Source organism: Chelon labrosus (genome assembly GCF_963514085.1).
Source record: "Chelon labrosus genome assembly, chromosome: 1".
NCBI classification, from domain to species: Eukaryota; Metazoa; Chordata; class Actinopteri; order Mugiliformes; family Mugilidae; genus Chelon; species Chelon labrosus.
In genome coordinates, this window is record NC_140337.1 from 11,593,541 (window position 1) to 11,606,265 (window position 12,725).

The window sequence follows — 12,725 nt, forward strand, 5'->3', positions numbered from 1 at the left end:
TACGCAGTACATCTGCAGGTATTGTGATATCACACAAACTGAGTTTCAGAGTAATGAAGTTATGAAGCCGCTGTTGCTGATCTCCAAGCTGACAGACAAGACATCAGCGGCTTTAAGTGTCATGTTCCTTGCAGAGCACTTTAAATCAGCTGCCTTCTATACAGGTTACATTTAACATCTACTCACAGCTGCTCTGAAAGCTTGAAGTAGGTTATATTGGAAACTTTAATGACAAAAAAAAAAAAAAAAAAAAAAACATTTTTCCAAGAGTGAGGGGAATATTCTGGTGTAGGACGTCAAGTCCGTTACCTCCAAGGATTCCTACCTTTAGATGAGTCCGTCATACAGGTGAGAAAAGTAATTCAATTTTGCAAGGTGTTGTTAAAGGAACTCTTGTAATTTTTAGGCTGACCATCCAGTGTTGCTGTACAAGTCCATTTGGTGGCAGATGACACATGCTTCCTCGAGCTAATGCTGCCGTGAAACTTTGTTATTTAAATAGATATTAAACTATTAATACCGAGGACAGATAGTGTAATCTGAATAAGTGAATTAAGACATTGGACTCTTAGATTTCTCCATAACATGCCAATAAAATTTGTTGCTGGAAATTGTCCATTTCTTTTTGTTTGGATTAGAACAAGGTACAAGAAGTTAAATATAAAGTAAACAGGCAGTCCAGTATTTAATTTGGGTATTAATACATGCTCACTCAAATCTCTAGTTTAAGTGTTCTCTTTGAAATCTACATATTTTATGCACCAAGCATGAGGAATTTTAACCTGGTCATACCGAGTCTCATGGTGCACCTGGTAGTGAGCATTAAAATCATTAAAGTTATTTTGCACTAGGACTTTGCCAGGGAATCTCCATCTGTAAAAAGCTGTTCCAGGCGATACAGACCAATTTCTAGATGAAGCATCAGCCTCAAACAGCTACATGTGGCATCATGTTGAATGTTTTTGCTGAAGTTCGAGCCTTCAATGACAAGTTGGAGCATTTAAGACCATATTTATTGAGAATGATTTAAAATCCCTGCAGCGAGAGTCCTTCAGTATATGCCAACATTCTCTTTGAGCTGTGACGATCCTAGAGTTCCTGTGAAGAGATGAAAGGATTTTAGAAACCGTTTTTAAATTTAACCATTTTTTATTTTTTTAAACCAAGCACCAACCTTTCTTTGAGAGATTCTTGAGATAACTGGATACCCTGATGTACTGAGCATTAGGGTGGTAACCAGGTCGTACAGAGACGAGTCTTGTGGGACTTCTGGTAGTCAGCGCCGTTGTGGGAATTGCAGTGGGCTTGATTGTGGGACTCTGCAGACCTGGATGACGAAGCCAAGTTCTCAGCATGTGATAGTTTAACTAATGTTTATACAGTTGAATTGTTTAACCACCTACTTTCAGTGGAGTTTGCCGAATGTACAATGAGGCCAACACCGACAGTGTCGGACTCAAACTTGTACACTGAGAAGAGACGATGGAGCCCAGCCATAGCATAAACACACTGAAATGTGATCCTGTAAGACAAAGGTATGGGTGTGTCATCACTGTTGCTGAGTGAGGGGTAACGAGTCAGAAACTACAAACCTGTCACCAGCGATGCTCGACTGTGTTGGATTTTTAAAAGAGCGGGGCTTCTGGCTGAAGAAAATCTCATTTTCATACGTCACGTACTCTTTACCCAGCTAGAGGAAAAATATTTAGATGTTGGTTCAAGCACAGAACAGAACATTTAAAATTGAACATTTTCCTACTACCTTGACTATGGATCCACAGCCGTTGAGAGGGAAAGAGAAGCGAACCCTAGTGCCATCTACTTCTTTGGGTCCGCAGTATATGTCCATGAGGTTGGTTCTTGCTGGGATGCCTCCACTTAAGACGGCAAGAGACAAGTCAGCCACCACGGTCATCACCCCATCAGTTGAACACACTGTAGAGAGATGACTTTAGTATGTACCATCTATATTCCAACTCCACATGCTCTTACAGTAAACAGGATGTTCTTACTAATGAGTTCAGTAGAAGTGAACGGACACGTCTTGACACTGGAAGTCTGGACCTCCAATGTCTCACGATCCCTCACCAGGATCTCAAAAGTGCCAAAGAATCCCTTCAAAGTAATGTCCTATAAAAAGACATCCGAGTCAGTATAGGTCCCAGAACCTGAGTTAACGTCCATCAAGCCTCATCCTACCTTGTATTCATATCCATTAGTGAAGAGCGGTACACTGAGCAAAAGACTCTGGCTATCATTGCTCATGATGTAGCCGCGCTGAGCTGCCAGCTCCAGCGTCAGCAGATCTGAACCGATGCAGATCTCCCACAGGTAGTCGAAAGGCCGGTGGTCCAGCTTGAAGTTGATCCCAGACTCAGAACAAGCCGCATCAAAGACCGGAGGAGCTGTCAAATATAGTATAATGAGTAAGTGCATGATGCTTGAACAGCACTGAAATACAGATCAACTGAAGATTAAAGACTTACAGACGTCTGTTAATGCCACGACTGACACTGTGTGGTAATAAGGCTCATCTCCAAACAGAACAGTCAGCGTGTAGTTGATGTCAAGCATGAGCTGCATTGCTGCATCTTCTTTGGAGAACTAGGAGACAAAACCCAACCCTGTCAGCATTAACCAGCTTCACATGTGGAGATGCACCTGGACAAATTTCTAAAGATCTTTACCTCCTGAATGACGACTGGATCATCAAAAGGAACCTTCAGAGTGTAGCCGTGGGTGTTGTTGGGTTGAACCACCTCCGTGATGGTGTGACTGCTCGCGTTAGTCAGTTCTTGTCCATTCACATGAACAGCAGCCAACTCAACATCTTCAGGGACATCTCCGAGGTAGACCGTGAACATGCGTTCCTCAACCACCGTTCCTGAAATAAAAAAAAAAATAAAATAAAATCCAGTTAAATCATTGTCAACACAACTAAACAAGTCAGTGAACTTACGGTTTTCAGTGAAAACAGGGCACGGTAGCAGAGGTGTGACGAGAGTCCTCTGAAAACGAAGTCTGGTGTCGATGTGATCCTCATCCACTGAGATTTTCTCCAAGTAGAGATAGAAGATGTAATACTCGTAGAGGTCTCCAGATACAATACTCTGAAAGAGATGCAGGAATTTGTCAGGACAGGTCCATCTAGTTTGTGTTCATTAAGTCGACCTAGGTCTGACAATGTCTACGTCTTTGGGTCACGTCAGCACATCCTCACCTTCCTGTAACTTCCTTCAGCATTATAAGGGATGCTGATGTGGACTGTGGTGTTCTGCTTCTCCACATTGTAGCCTCTCTCCTCTGCAACTGGCTGCTCCACAAGTTCACCATCAACTCCAATGTTGACCTTTGTGTCATGTAGACCAGACAGCAGCGGGTGCAGCATCTCCGGAGTTTCCCATATAATGTAGCCAATTTCGTCGTATGATCCTTCATCTGTGGATGCACCATCGTTAGTTTCATTGGGAAGATGAAAAGGGGAGACGACGACAACAAGACTAATACTGACACGTGGAGCAAGCAGCCACCAGGTCGACCATGATAACAACCCAGCTTTGTCTGGAGAACAGCGTTGCATGGACCACCTCTACTGGAACACCATTCACCTGGAGAGAGACTGATTAAACCCTGCTTTGGACCGATGCTTTATGAACGGACGCTAGAGGTTTACCTCAGTGCTGATTGAGTCAGGTTGTCCATACGTCGTACGAAACACCAGCCTTCCGTCCGTCAGGTCAAACACATATCCCCGTTTATGAGCTTCAGTGAGGTTCAAGGGTATCAAGTGCTCCCCGTCTCTGTGCAACATCACCTGCCAGTCTGAGGTAGCTGAAGAATAGGCCTTTAAAAATAGAACGCACGCAATTTAAACAAGCACTACAAATGCCTAATTCACACATTTTCTAGAGGCAGAGATCATGCCATCATACAGTTTGGACCTCAGCATCCCAGTCATCTAGCTTCGTCCCAGATGGACAGGCTATGTCACTCCTCACAGACACCTGTAGAAGAGCAAGGGATTAGTCAACATCTCAACTGCTCCCTGAATCAACCATTACTAGATGTATCCAAGCTTACTTCCATGTAGTTGGTCTCACAGGTGACCTCTCTGGGAGACCAGGGGAGAGAGAGAGAACAGGTCTTGCTCAGTGCATAGGTGCCCTCGTTTCCTTCATGGTGCACGATCAGGTTGAAGTTGAATGTGAACTCTTCATCATCCTGGAACACCCAAAGGAAGATGGCGGTGTACCAGACCAGGTTAACAATATTTTTCCAATAGCTTGATGTGTACAAAACATGTTATTTGTACATACTTTGTTGTCAGTGTGGCAGCTGAAATAAGAGGCTCTGAGCTCCACATGGCCCTGTAGAGGACGAACACTGACAGTGTAGCCACACTCCGCTGCATACTGCTCAGTGATGGCGTACACACCTGTTCCATCTGGAAAATATTCCATCCATAAAGTGATTTCTCTTAACTTAATTAGGTCTGGTTTGAGTTGATTCATTCACAGATGTAATAGAACTAAAATGCCAGCACTCTTGGTCCTCCGTCGAACATGCAGGACTCACCAACAGCCTCAAACTGAGGTTCATACCCAGCCAAGGAGACATCAACGGCCATCATGAAGTACCGATCACGACACTCCATATTAACTCCTGTATGGAAAAAACAAGTTTATATCAAAATATGTGCATAAATCATTGCAAGTGGGTTTTTAAATAGACATTCTTACCGCTGGGAACAAGATCACATTTTGAAATTGCCCATAGGGAGAGAAATAAGGCCACACTGCAACATGGAGGCAGAAATAAATTTCAAGAAATGCATCAATAGACAATTAAGACTTTTCCAAATCGCAGAGATAACACCTTACCGAAGACAAAAACCAAAAGCCATAACCACTGATGTGTCAGCAGTGTCTAAAGCTAGCCCAGCTGCTAGCAAACTACACCTGCTAACCAACACACACTCTCAAGTGAATTATTTGGCGTATCTTAACCTAACTGAACCATGTGGTGCTCTCTCCTTCACCAGCTTTTTATAAATGTTCTAAATGCATGCTCAGTGGCCAACCAGGCGCTCTCAGAGGTTAAACTCACAGGTGTGACTAATACACTTTCAATCAGCTGCAGCTGAGGTCAGCCTTCCTTCAACTTTAAGGAATGCACTGATAAAGGCAGCTGCAGGAAACCACCTTTGATGCCAGTTTGCTCATGATACACCAAACAAGTGGCTCAGTTAGGCTTGTGTTGGTTAGTGGGTGTAGTTTTCTAGCAGCAAAGTGCTAGCTTTAGACACCACCAACACATTAATTGCCATGTCCTTTAAGTTTGGTTTGGGGTAAGTTGATTTAATAGAAGTTGAGATGACATTGAAATCTCTTGTCACATATTCCTTTTTTTTTTTTACAGCCTGGCTTTTGTCCTGTGTGTGTGGACGACTGCAGGACGTGACCTCCTACCAGATGGTAAATAAATGTTTGCTTGAGGGCCTGGCTCAATTAGTAGGCGGTCTATAGTAAGAATTTGTCTGCTCTTTCAGGAGTTCTTCACATGGAGTGTCGTGATCGTTACGTCATGATAGCTGTTAGGCTTTCATTCGCTGGAGAGGAATCTCGCTTTGAGGCTGTTGGTGAGTCCCACAAAGCTTTGTTTCTGTCTGCCGCAAGGCTGTGTCCATGTTATTGCGCAGACTGGCACACATTTAGTCAACGAAAATAATAAATCATCCCTTATTTACAACACCATGCTGATCTCTGATCTCTCTTCTTGCAGACAGAACAGGCGTCTACGCCGTCACTGAACAGTATGCAGCAAAATGTGGTTACAGTGTCAGCGTCCAGAACCACGTGGAGCTCCGAGCCTCTTACTTCAGCTGCCACACCGACAACAAAGTATGCACACACAAATTTATATTTGATATTCTGCTGGTCAAAGAGACAAAAGTTGAATCTAATGTCATTCTTCTGGCTTTTTCAAGTACAATACATTTCACTGTGCATTGTACTATGTATAACTGTGCATGTGACAAATAAAACCTATCTATCTATCTTCAGGATGATGAAGTGTTCACGTTCAACTTCAACCTGATCGTAAACCATGAAGGAAAGGAGGCCTCATATGCGCTGGCCAAGACCTGTTCTCCTGCTCTCCTGTGGTCACCTAGAGAGGTTACCTGTGAGACCAACTACATGGAAGTGAGCTTGGATGCATCTAGTAATGGTTGATTTAGTGAAAAGTCATTGACTAATCCTGGATTCTTTTGTAGGTATCCGTGAAGAGTGAATTGACCTGTCCTTCTGGGACGAGGATTGACGACTGGAATACCCTCATACCTGTTCGTCTCAAAGAAGCAAATTTATTTTCATTTTGTGAAGTGTTTTTGAGATTTTGAATTTCTTTGCAGGCCCACAGCTCCGTCACCTCGGACTGGCAGGTGATGTTTCAAAGGGCTGAAGAGCAGCTGCCGGCCATGAACCTTTCTCTGGCTCGTAGGAAGGGTTATTTGTTTGACCTGACAGACAGCCGGCTGATATTTCGTACACCGTATGGACAGCCTGACTCATACAGCACTGAGGTAGACAAATGGTGCACAATGTCTGTTTATGAAGAATTAGTCCAAAGCAGGGTTTGATCAGAGTCAATCTCCAGGTGAATGGTGTTCCAGTAGAGGCGGTCCATGCAACGGTGTTCTCCAGACAAAGCTGGTTTGTCATCATGGTCGATCTGGTGGCTGCTTGCTCCATGCGTCTGTATTATATAACTGTAATTTTCCATATTCTAGACAAATTTTCACGTACAAAAAGTTGAACTCATTTTCTTGATCATCTTCCTCTAAACAGATCAAGGATCTTATGATGACAGCGGCTACATGACGTGGGAGACCCCAGAGGCGTTGTACACCAGTACTGATTACACAAAGCTCAGTATCGGACTCAATGGTGAACTTGTGGAGCAGCCGATTGCAGAGGAGATGGGCTACACTGTGGAGAACCACAACGCCACAGTCCACATCAGCATTCCTTATAATGCTGAAGGAGGATACAGGACGGTGAGAAGATCATTGGAAATTAAACCAGAACAAGTTAAAACTGGGAATGATGAATGTTCATGAGTTACAATCTGTGACATTTTGTAATCTTGAGTATTTCCTCTTTTAATAAAACACAAATGTCATTTATATTATTATAAACGTATCTTGTGGGAATGTCTTTCAGAGCTTTGTGGCTGAGGGTCTCTATGAGTTTTACGTCTTCAACCTCTACTTGGCTCAAACCTTGTTGGATGAAGATCGTGCAGAGACCGTGATCAGATTTCACAGGACCCTGGTCACTCCCCTGCTGCCTCGGCCACTTTTCACTGATAACCAAACTGTTCTTGAAGAGCAAATATTCACTGTTTACCTGGGAGATGTCCCTGAAGATGTTGAGTTGGCTGCTGTTCATGTGAATGGACAAGAACTGACCAACGCGAGCAGTCACACCATCACGAAGGTGGTTCAACCCAACAACACCCACGGCTACACTCTGAAGGTTCCTTTTGATGATCCAGTCGTCATTCAGGAGGTAAAGATCTTTAGAAATTTGTCCGGGTGCATCTCCACATGTGAAGCTGGTTAATGCTGACAGGATTGTGTTTTGTCTCCTAGTTCTCCAAAGAAGATGCAGCAATGCAGCTCATGCTTGACATCAACTACACGCTGACTGTTCTGTTTGGAGATGAGCCTTGTTACCACACAGTGTCAGTCGTGGCATTAGCAGACGTCTGTAAGTCTTGAATCTTCAGTTGATCTGTGTTTCAGTGCTGTTCAAGCATCATGCAGTTATTCATTATACTGTATTTGACAGCTCCTCCGGTCTTTGATGCGGCTTGTTCTGAGTCTGGGATCAACTTCAAGCTGGACCACCGGCCTTTCGACTACCTGTGGGAGATCTGCATCGGGTCAGATCTGCTGACGTCGGAGCTGGCAGCTCAGCGCGGCTACATCATGAGCAATGATAGCCAGAGGCTGCTGCTCAGTGTACCGCTCTTCACTAATGGATATGAATACAAGGTAGGATGAGGCTTGATGGACGTTAACCCTGGTTCTGGGACCTATATTGCTTCAAACGTGGAGTGACTCGGGCGTCTTTTTATAGGAAATTACTTTGAAGGGATTCTTTGGCACTTTTGAGATCCTGGTGAGGGATCGTGAGACATTGGAGGTCCAGACTTCCAGTGTCAAGACGTGTCCGTTCACTTCTACTGAACTCATTAGTAAGAACATCCTGTTTACTGTAAGAGCATGTGGAGTTGGAATATAGATGGTACATACTAAAGTCAGCTCTCTGTAGTGTGTTCAACTGATGGGGTGATGACCGTGGTGGCTGACTCGTCTCTGGCCATCCTGAGCGGAGGCATCCCAGCAAGAACCAACCTCATGGACAAATACTGCGGACCCAAAGAAGTAGACGGCACTAGGGCTCTCTTCTCTTTTCTACTCAACAGCTGTGGATCCATAGTCAAGGTAGTGCTGAAAGGTTGATTTCATTGATATTGTAATATTCTACGTGGCCTCAGAGTTAATGACTGAGGAGAACAACCTACTGTTTCATCAGCTTGGGAAGGAAAATGTCACCTATCAAAATGAGATTTTCTACCACGAGAAGTATCTAAGTATGAACAAGTTTGTTTCAGATGAAGCTACTGAGAGGTGAGCATCTGCAGCCTTTCCTTTTGAATACTATAAAGCGTCTCTCCAGTTGACCCACGTCGGTGAAATTGTCCTCGTCTCACAGGGTGATCCTACAGTGTACATATCCTCTGGCTGGTCTCCATCGCCTCTTCTCACAGTACAAATTTGAGTCCGACACAGTCGGTGTTGGCGTCATCATCCACACTGCGCTGCCCACACCAGGTACAGTAGCTTATTCACCTGCAGGATCACCTTGTTGAGTTGTATGAGCATTTTTAACCAGTCTCTCATCCGTAGGTTTGATCCCACCAAGTCCCACCATCAGGTCCACTACATCCCTTCGAACCACACCAGCTCCCTACAGGCCAACTACAACACCACAATCTACTATCACATCCTCGTCTGCTGTTCGCTACGTCAAAGTTGTCAAGGTTTATAACCCTGCAACTGGCTTCGGAAAAGGTGACCTGTCATTTTTAAGTTTTGTTTAAAATGCATAGTCTCAACCTGTTAAATTTTGTTGACATTTCTTCGCAGGAGTTGAAACTTCGTCACAGATTAAAGTGGCTACTGTCCAAGCTTAAAAGTCATTTTAAAAAAAATAAAAATAAAATAAGAAAACTGAATTTAATAAAGATGTTTTGTAAAAATGCTGTCTTTGTGTGTTCCACTACTGTATCTGGCAGGTAGATGTTATGGTCAAAATGGACACAAACTGTAGTTAAATTTACTTCCATCCTTTGGGAAATTTAACTAGTACTGCTCTTCTATTGTTGGTTAAAGCCCTTTTAAAACGTGTGTCCAAGTTAACTTAATGTTAACAGTAAAACTTTAAGAAGCACACGTTCAACTGTAACGAGGCCGCTTGTATATCCACAACAAACTTGTCCATAGCCTTATATTTTATATATCGTCTTAATTGCGGTCATGGACTGATGACATGATTAGCACTGATTGGCAGAAGAGATTAAACAAGTCCATTCAAGTAAGTTATGGGTAAAATGGTCTAATTTTGATTCATTTGCTTTGCTCTTTCTTTTTGTATTTATCTGCTACACGCGGACCCCCCCGGCGTTTTTGGTTCCTTCCAAATATGCTCTGTGGTAACCATGGTAACACCCAGCAGTGTTCCTTACTTTAGCATAAACTTCAATACGAGGTGAATAGCTAAAAATTTTTTTTTTTTTTTTTAAATAATGCATTAATAAATGTAAGTTACTCAGAAAATGTTATTTTAGCATTTGAAATTAAGTTGTATAAGCAACTGTTAGCTTGTTTTGCCTGCTATTGGCTGGAAAAGTCATTGTTTTGGTCGAAAATATTACCACTACAGCATTAAACGAAATTCCTATGTGCTATTTCAAAGTTAAGATGTGGAAGTAAAAACGGTATCCTTATGTTGTAAAAATAAATAGTTATTGTCTAGCTAACCTGCTAAGAAGACAAGATATGTATATAAACTTTACGGCAGAGACTGAAAAACTACACCAAGTTTTATTTTACTGCGGGTGAACCCAAGACCATAAGGAAACCATATTGAGCTGAAAATCGCATAATTAATATTTTTTTAATATATAAAACGTATGACCGAATGGGTTAAAGCCAGTTTAATGTATTAGAAATGAACGTTGTCTCTTAAATCAACCAGCAGGCGTCGCTATTTGTCACTACTCAGTCTCAACACAGGCAAGAAGACAAGTTTTGCTTTGTTTTGTCACCGCGTGGGTTTTCATGGATGCTAGTGTTACCTACAACAGTCACCGACAATGAGCTACTCTGTAAGTTTTCTCTAATATTAATTTCAGCTCGGACTTTGACGACACAAGCACAACAATCCGCTGTTTCTCCGTGTTCCCCCCTCAAACAGAGACCCAGGCAGACAGTCCTGCCCTCCCTCTCCAACAGGACCCTGCACCACCCCTCCTTCCTGCCTCTGTACACGGCTGCAGGTTTTGCACACCCCAGTCAGGGAGAAGGCCAAACAGGTGAGTCCCCTTCCGCCCGAGTGTGAGTTGACTCCATGCAGCTGTGCAACATCTGAGCTAATGTTTTCCCCTCCTCAGCGCATCCCGTCATCCCTGCAGAGGTCTTCTACAGTGACCCCACCATGGACTGTGGGAGGAGGATACCCAATATGTTGAGTGGGCCGAGGGTAAGAGAGGACCTCATAAACCCATATTCAGTAATAAGTTGCCACGGAGACACTAATTCACACCTGAGTGGGATTTATTCCCTGGATAGCGACATAAACAGCCTTTCACTTTTAAATAAATAACCTTAAGTCACATTAACGTTATTAATGTAATTGTAAATGTTAGGATGATAATGTTAAGTGTTAGTAATGTAAATTGATGGACAAACAAGTAGAAAATGACACTCCATTATATAAAATAGACTGATTCCATAACACCGAGCCTAACTGTCCTGCTAAGTGCAACGCTGCCGAGTTCGGACCATAATCAAATTTAATCTCCGTTTCTAATGCTGAAGTATATGGTACATTAATCTCAAGATGAAAAGTTAATTCAGTTTGTGTAGACGTATTGAGCGCGGGTTGTGGTGATGAAGGGGTTCCTCGCTGGCATGGCCTGGTCTCTGTGCTCTTTGGGGGGGGCAGAGCTTATGGAGGGGCTCAGACAGACCAGGGCTTTTTAATTAGATTGTCTCGGTCCACTCAGACAGAGCTAAGACCCGAAAGCAAGGGGATAGAATGAAAATGAAACCAGGGCCCACGAGGAAGCGGTGTGTACGTCCTTATGAATTAAAATAACACTTAAGTGTGTGCACCTTATTAGACGACTTGTGTTTGCTCAGGTTTTTGATTGCTCGCTCCTCAACTCTCCACCGCCCACCATGTCTGCCTGCCTGGCCCCACCAGACTGCCCAGACCCGTTCAGAAGTGGACCACACCCCATCAGAGACCTGGGCAGTCCCACCTGGAAAATAAACACCGTCCACCTTCAGGTGCAGCCGAGGCGGGTTGTCATCCAGCTCACCCAGGAGGAGGACCAAGCCATTACTAACCTCCTGAAACTGCACCATCAAGAGCAAAGTAATGAAAGCCTCACTGATGCACCAAACGACTTTTCCAGCGTTGTTGAGCCTCTACTCTTTCATCTTAAGGATTCCCCTTCAGCTGAGGAAAAATGCAAACCCGTGTGTTTTGATGTGAAGCATCTGAGAGAGGCCGGTTGGTCGGACGCAGAGCTCGAAGCTGCTAACACTCTCTTGAGTCGCTTTAACCTGAAGGAGGACGTCCAAAACCAGTATAAAACAGAGAAAACACTTCCCGTTCCTCTGCTAACCCAAAGTGTCGAAACGCAACGAGAGTGTGAGGCTTTGCAAGCGTCGGTAACCAGTGACTGCACCCAAAACGACACGGGCCGTGTTGGGCAGAACGGAGATATTTGGTCTGCGGAGGACACGAGTGCAGGTGATTGCTGTCAACAAGGCAACCTGGCATCACCTGTACCGGATTTAAACTCGAAGACAAAGAACAGACGGAGTGTTTTGAGCGATTACTTGGAGATAAAGGAAGCGATGCTTTCGGATTCGGAGGCGGACGCTGTGGATGTGCTCCTTAATCTCTGCGACATGGGAATTTTGGATATCGTGCAGTGACCGTGTGAGTTGTCCAGATGATGGAAGCTTGGAGTGGAGGTTCTTTGACTTGGCACTGGTTGCTGTGGAAAAACCTTAGCTTGTATGGCATTGAGAAAAACAACAACAACTTATTTTCCTCCATGGATCTCCGACCGAACAATGCAGGCCTATCTGTAGCTGCTAACACAAGACAAATAAATAAAGGAACAGATTCTTTCAGCTTTGGAAATGGATGCTGGGGATGTGCTCGGTGATGTAGGAACTTTGAATATGTTGCAGAGACAATGTGAATTGTCCTGATTATGTAAGCTTACAGTTGAGAATTTGTTTTGCAGTTTTCTTATTGTTCAAGTTACTCTGAAAAACACTACTGTGAATGGCATGGAGTTAAATACACCTCAGACACCTTATTTTTCCAAGAGTGTTTTTTTTCCCCCCCACT

General features: G+C 43.6%; 3 protein-coding genes across 4 annotated transcripts; 2 read left to right on the top strand and 1 right to left on the bottom strand.

The window, feature by feature from the left end:
* Positions 1-991: 991 nt before the first annotated feature.
* On the bottom strand, positions 992-5,038 carry LOC311490651 (uncharacterized protein). Of its 2 annotated transcripts, none has more exons than XM_084548256.1 (19): positions 4,881-5,038; positions 4,740-4,795; positions 4,576-4,662; positions 4,317-4,444; positions 4,081-4,221; positions 3,942-4,004; positions 3,674-3,844; positions 3,512-3,608; positions 3,221-3,438; positions 2,960-3,110; positions 2,688-2,884; positions 2,487-2,604; positions 2,200-2,405; positions 2,013-2,130; positions 1,763-1,935; positions 1,593-1,690; positions 1,404-1,522; positions 1,175-1,327; positions 992-1,098 (listed from the first exon to the last, which is right to left on the bottom strand). In XM_084548256.1, the coding sequence occupies exons 1-19, from the start codon at positions 4,901-4,903 to the stop codon at positions 1,052-1,054; spliced, it is 2,364 nt and encodes a 787-aa protein (XP_084404382.1). In that variant the 5' UTR covers positions 4,904-5,038; the 3' UTR covers positions 992-1,051. The 2 variants fall into 2 exon arrangements, with proteins under 2 accessions (XP_084404382.1, XP_084404381.1); XM_084548255.1 differs by having other exon boundaries at positions 3,933-4,004.
* A 165-nt stretch (positions 5,039-5,203) lies between these two features.
* Positions 5,204-9,345, top strand: LOC311490665 (uncharacterized protein). Its single transcript, XM_084548276.1, has 18 exons — positions 5,204-5,347; positions 5,419-5,474; positions 5,549-5,638; positions 5,782-5,900; positions 6,063-6,203; positions 6,275-6,343; positions 6,413-6,583; positions 6,658-6,754; positions 6,849-7,057; positions 7,224-7,571; positions 7,655-7,772; positions 7,854-8,059; positions 8,145-8,262; positions 8,340-8,512; positions 8,604-8,698; positions 8,784-8,902; positions 8,978-9,142; positions 9,218-9,345. The coding sequence occupies exons 1-18, from the start codon at positions 5,325-5,327 to the stop codon at positions 9,262-9,264; spliced, it is 2,364 nt and encodes a 787-aa protein (XP_084404402.1). The 5' UTR covers positions 5,204-5,324; the 3' UTR covers positions 9,265-9,345.
* Positions 9,346-10,192: 847 nt separating this feature from the next.
* LOC311490698 (uncharacterized protein) lies at positions 10,193-12,518 on the top strand. The gene is made up of 3 exons (XM_084548329.1): positions 10,193-10,665; positions 10,744-10,832; positions 11,495-12,518. The coding sequence occupies exons 1-3, from the start codon at positions 10,416-10,418 to the stop codon at positions 12,299-12,301; spliced, it is 1,146 nt and encodes a 381-aa protein (XP_084404455.1). The 5' UTR covers positions 10,193-10,415; the 3' UTR covers positions 12,302-12,518.
* Positions 12,519-12,725: the final 207 nt, after the last annotated feature.

Excerpts from the sequence above, each read along its gene's own strand:
- LOC311490651 (XM_084548255.1), bottom strand. The coding sequence starts at position 4,903 with ATGGCTTTTGGTTTTTGTCTTCG. Across the intron at positions 4,445-4,575 it reads ACCTCAGTTTGAGGCTGTTG|ATGGAACAGGTGTGTACGCC; the intron begins GTGAGTCCTGCA and ends AATATTTTCCAG. Across the intron at positions 4,005-4,080 it reads GTGAGACCAACTACATGGAA|GTGTCTGTGAGGAGTGACAT; the intron begins GTAAGCTTGGAT and ends GCTCTTCTACAG.
- LOC311490665 (XM_084548276.1), top strand. The coding sequence starts at position 5,325 with ATGTCCTTTAAGTTTGGTTTGGG. Across the intron at positions 6,584-6,657 it reads CTGACTCATACAGCACTGAG|GTGAATGGTGTTCCAGTAGA; the intron begins GTAGACAAATGG and ends GTCAATCTCCAG. Across the intron at positions 8,513-8,603 it reads GCTGTGGATCCATAGTCAAG|CTTGGGAAGGAAAATGTCAC; the intron begins GTAGTGCTGAAA and ends CTGTTTCATCAG.
- LOC311490698 (XM_084548329.1), top strand. The coding sequence starts at position 10,416 with ATGCTAGTGTTACCTACAACAGTCACCGACAATGAGCTACTCTGTAAG. Across the intron at positions 10,666-10,743 it reads TCAGGGAGAAGGCCAAACAG|CGCATCCCGTCATCCCTGCA; the intron begins GTGAGTCCCCTT and ends TCCCCTCCTCAG. Across the intron at positions 10,833-11,494 it reads ATATGTTGAGTGGGCCGAGG|GTTTTTGATTGCTCGCTCCT; the intron begins GTAAGAGAGGAC and ends GTGTTTGCTCAG.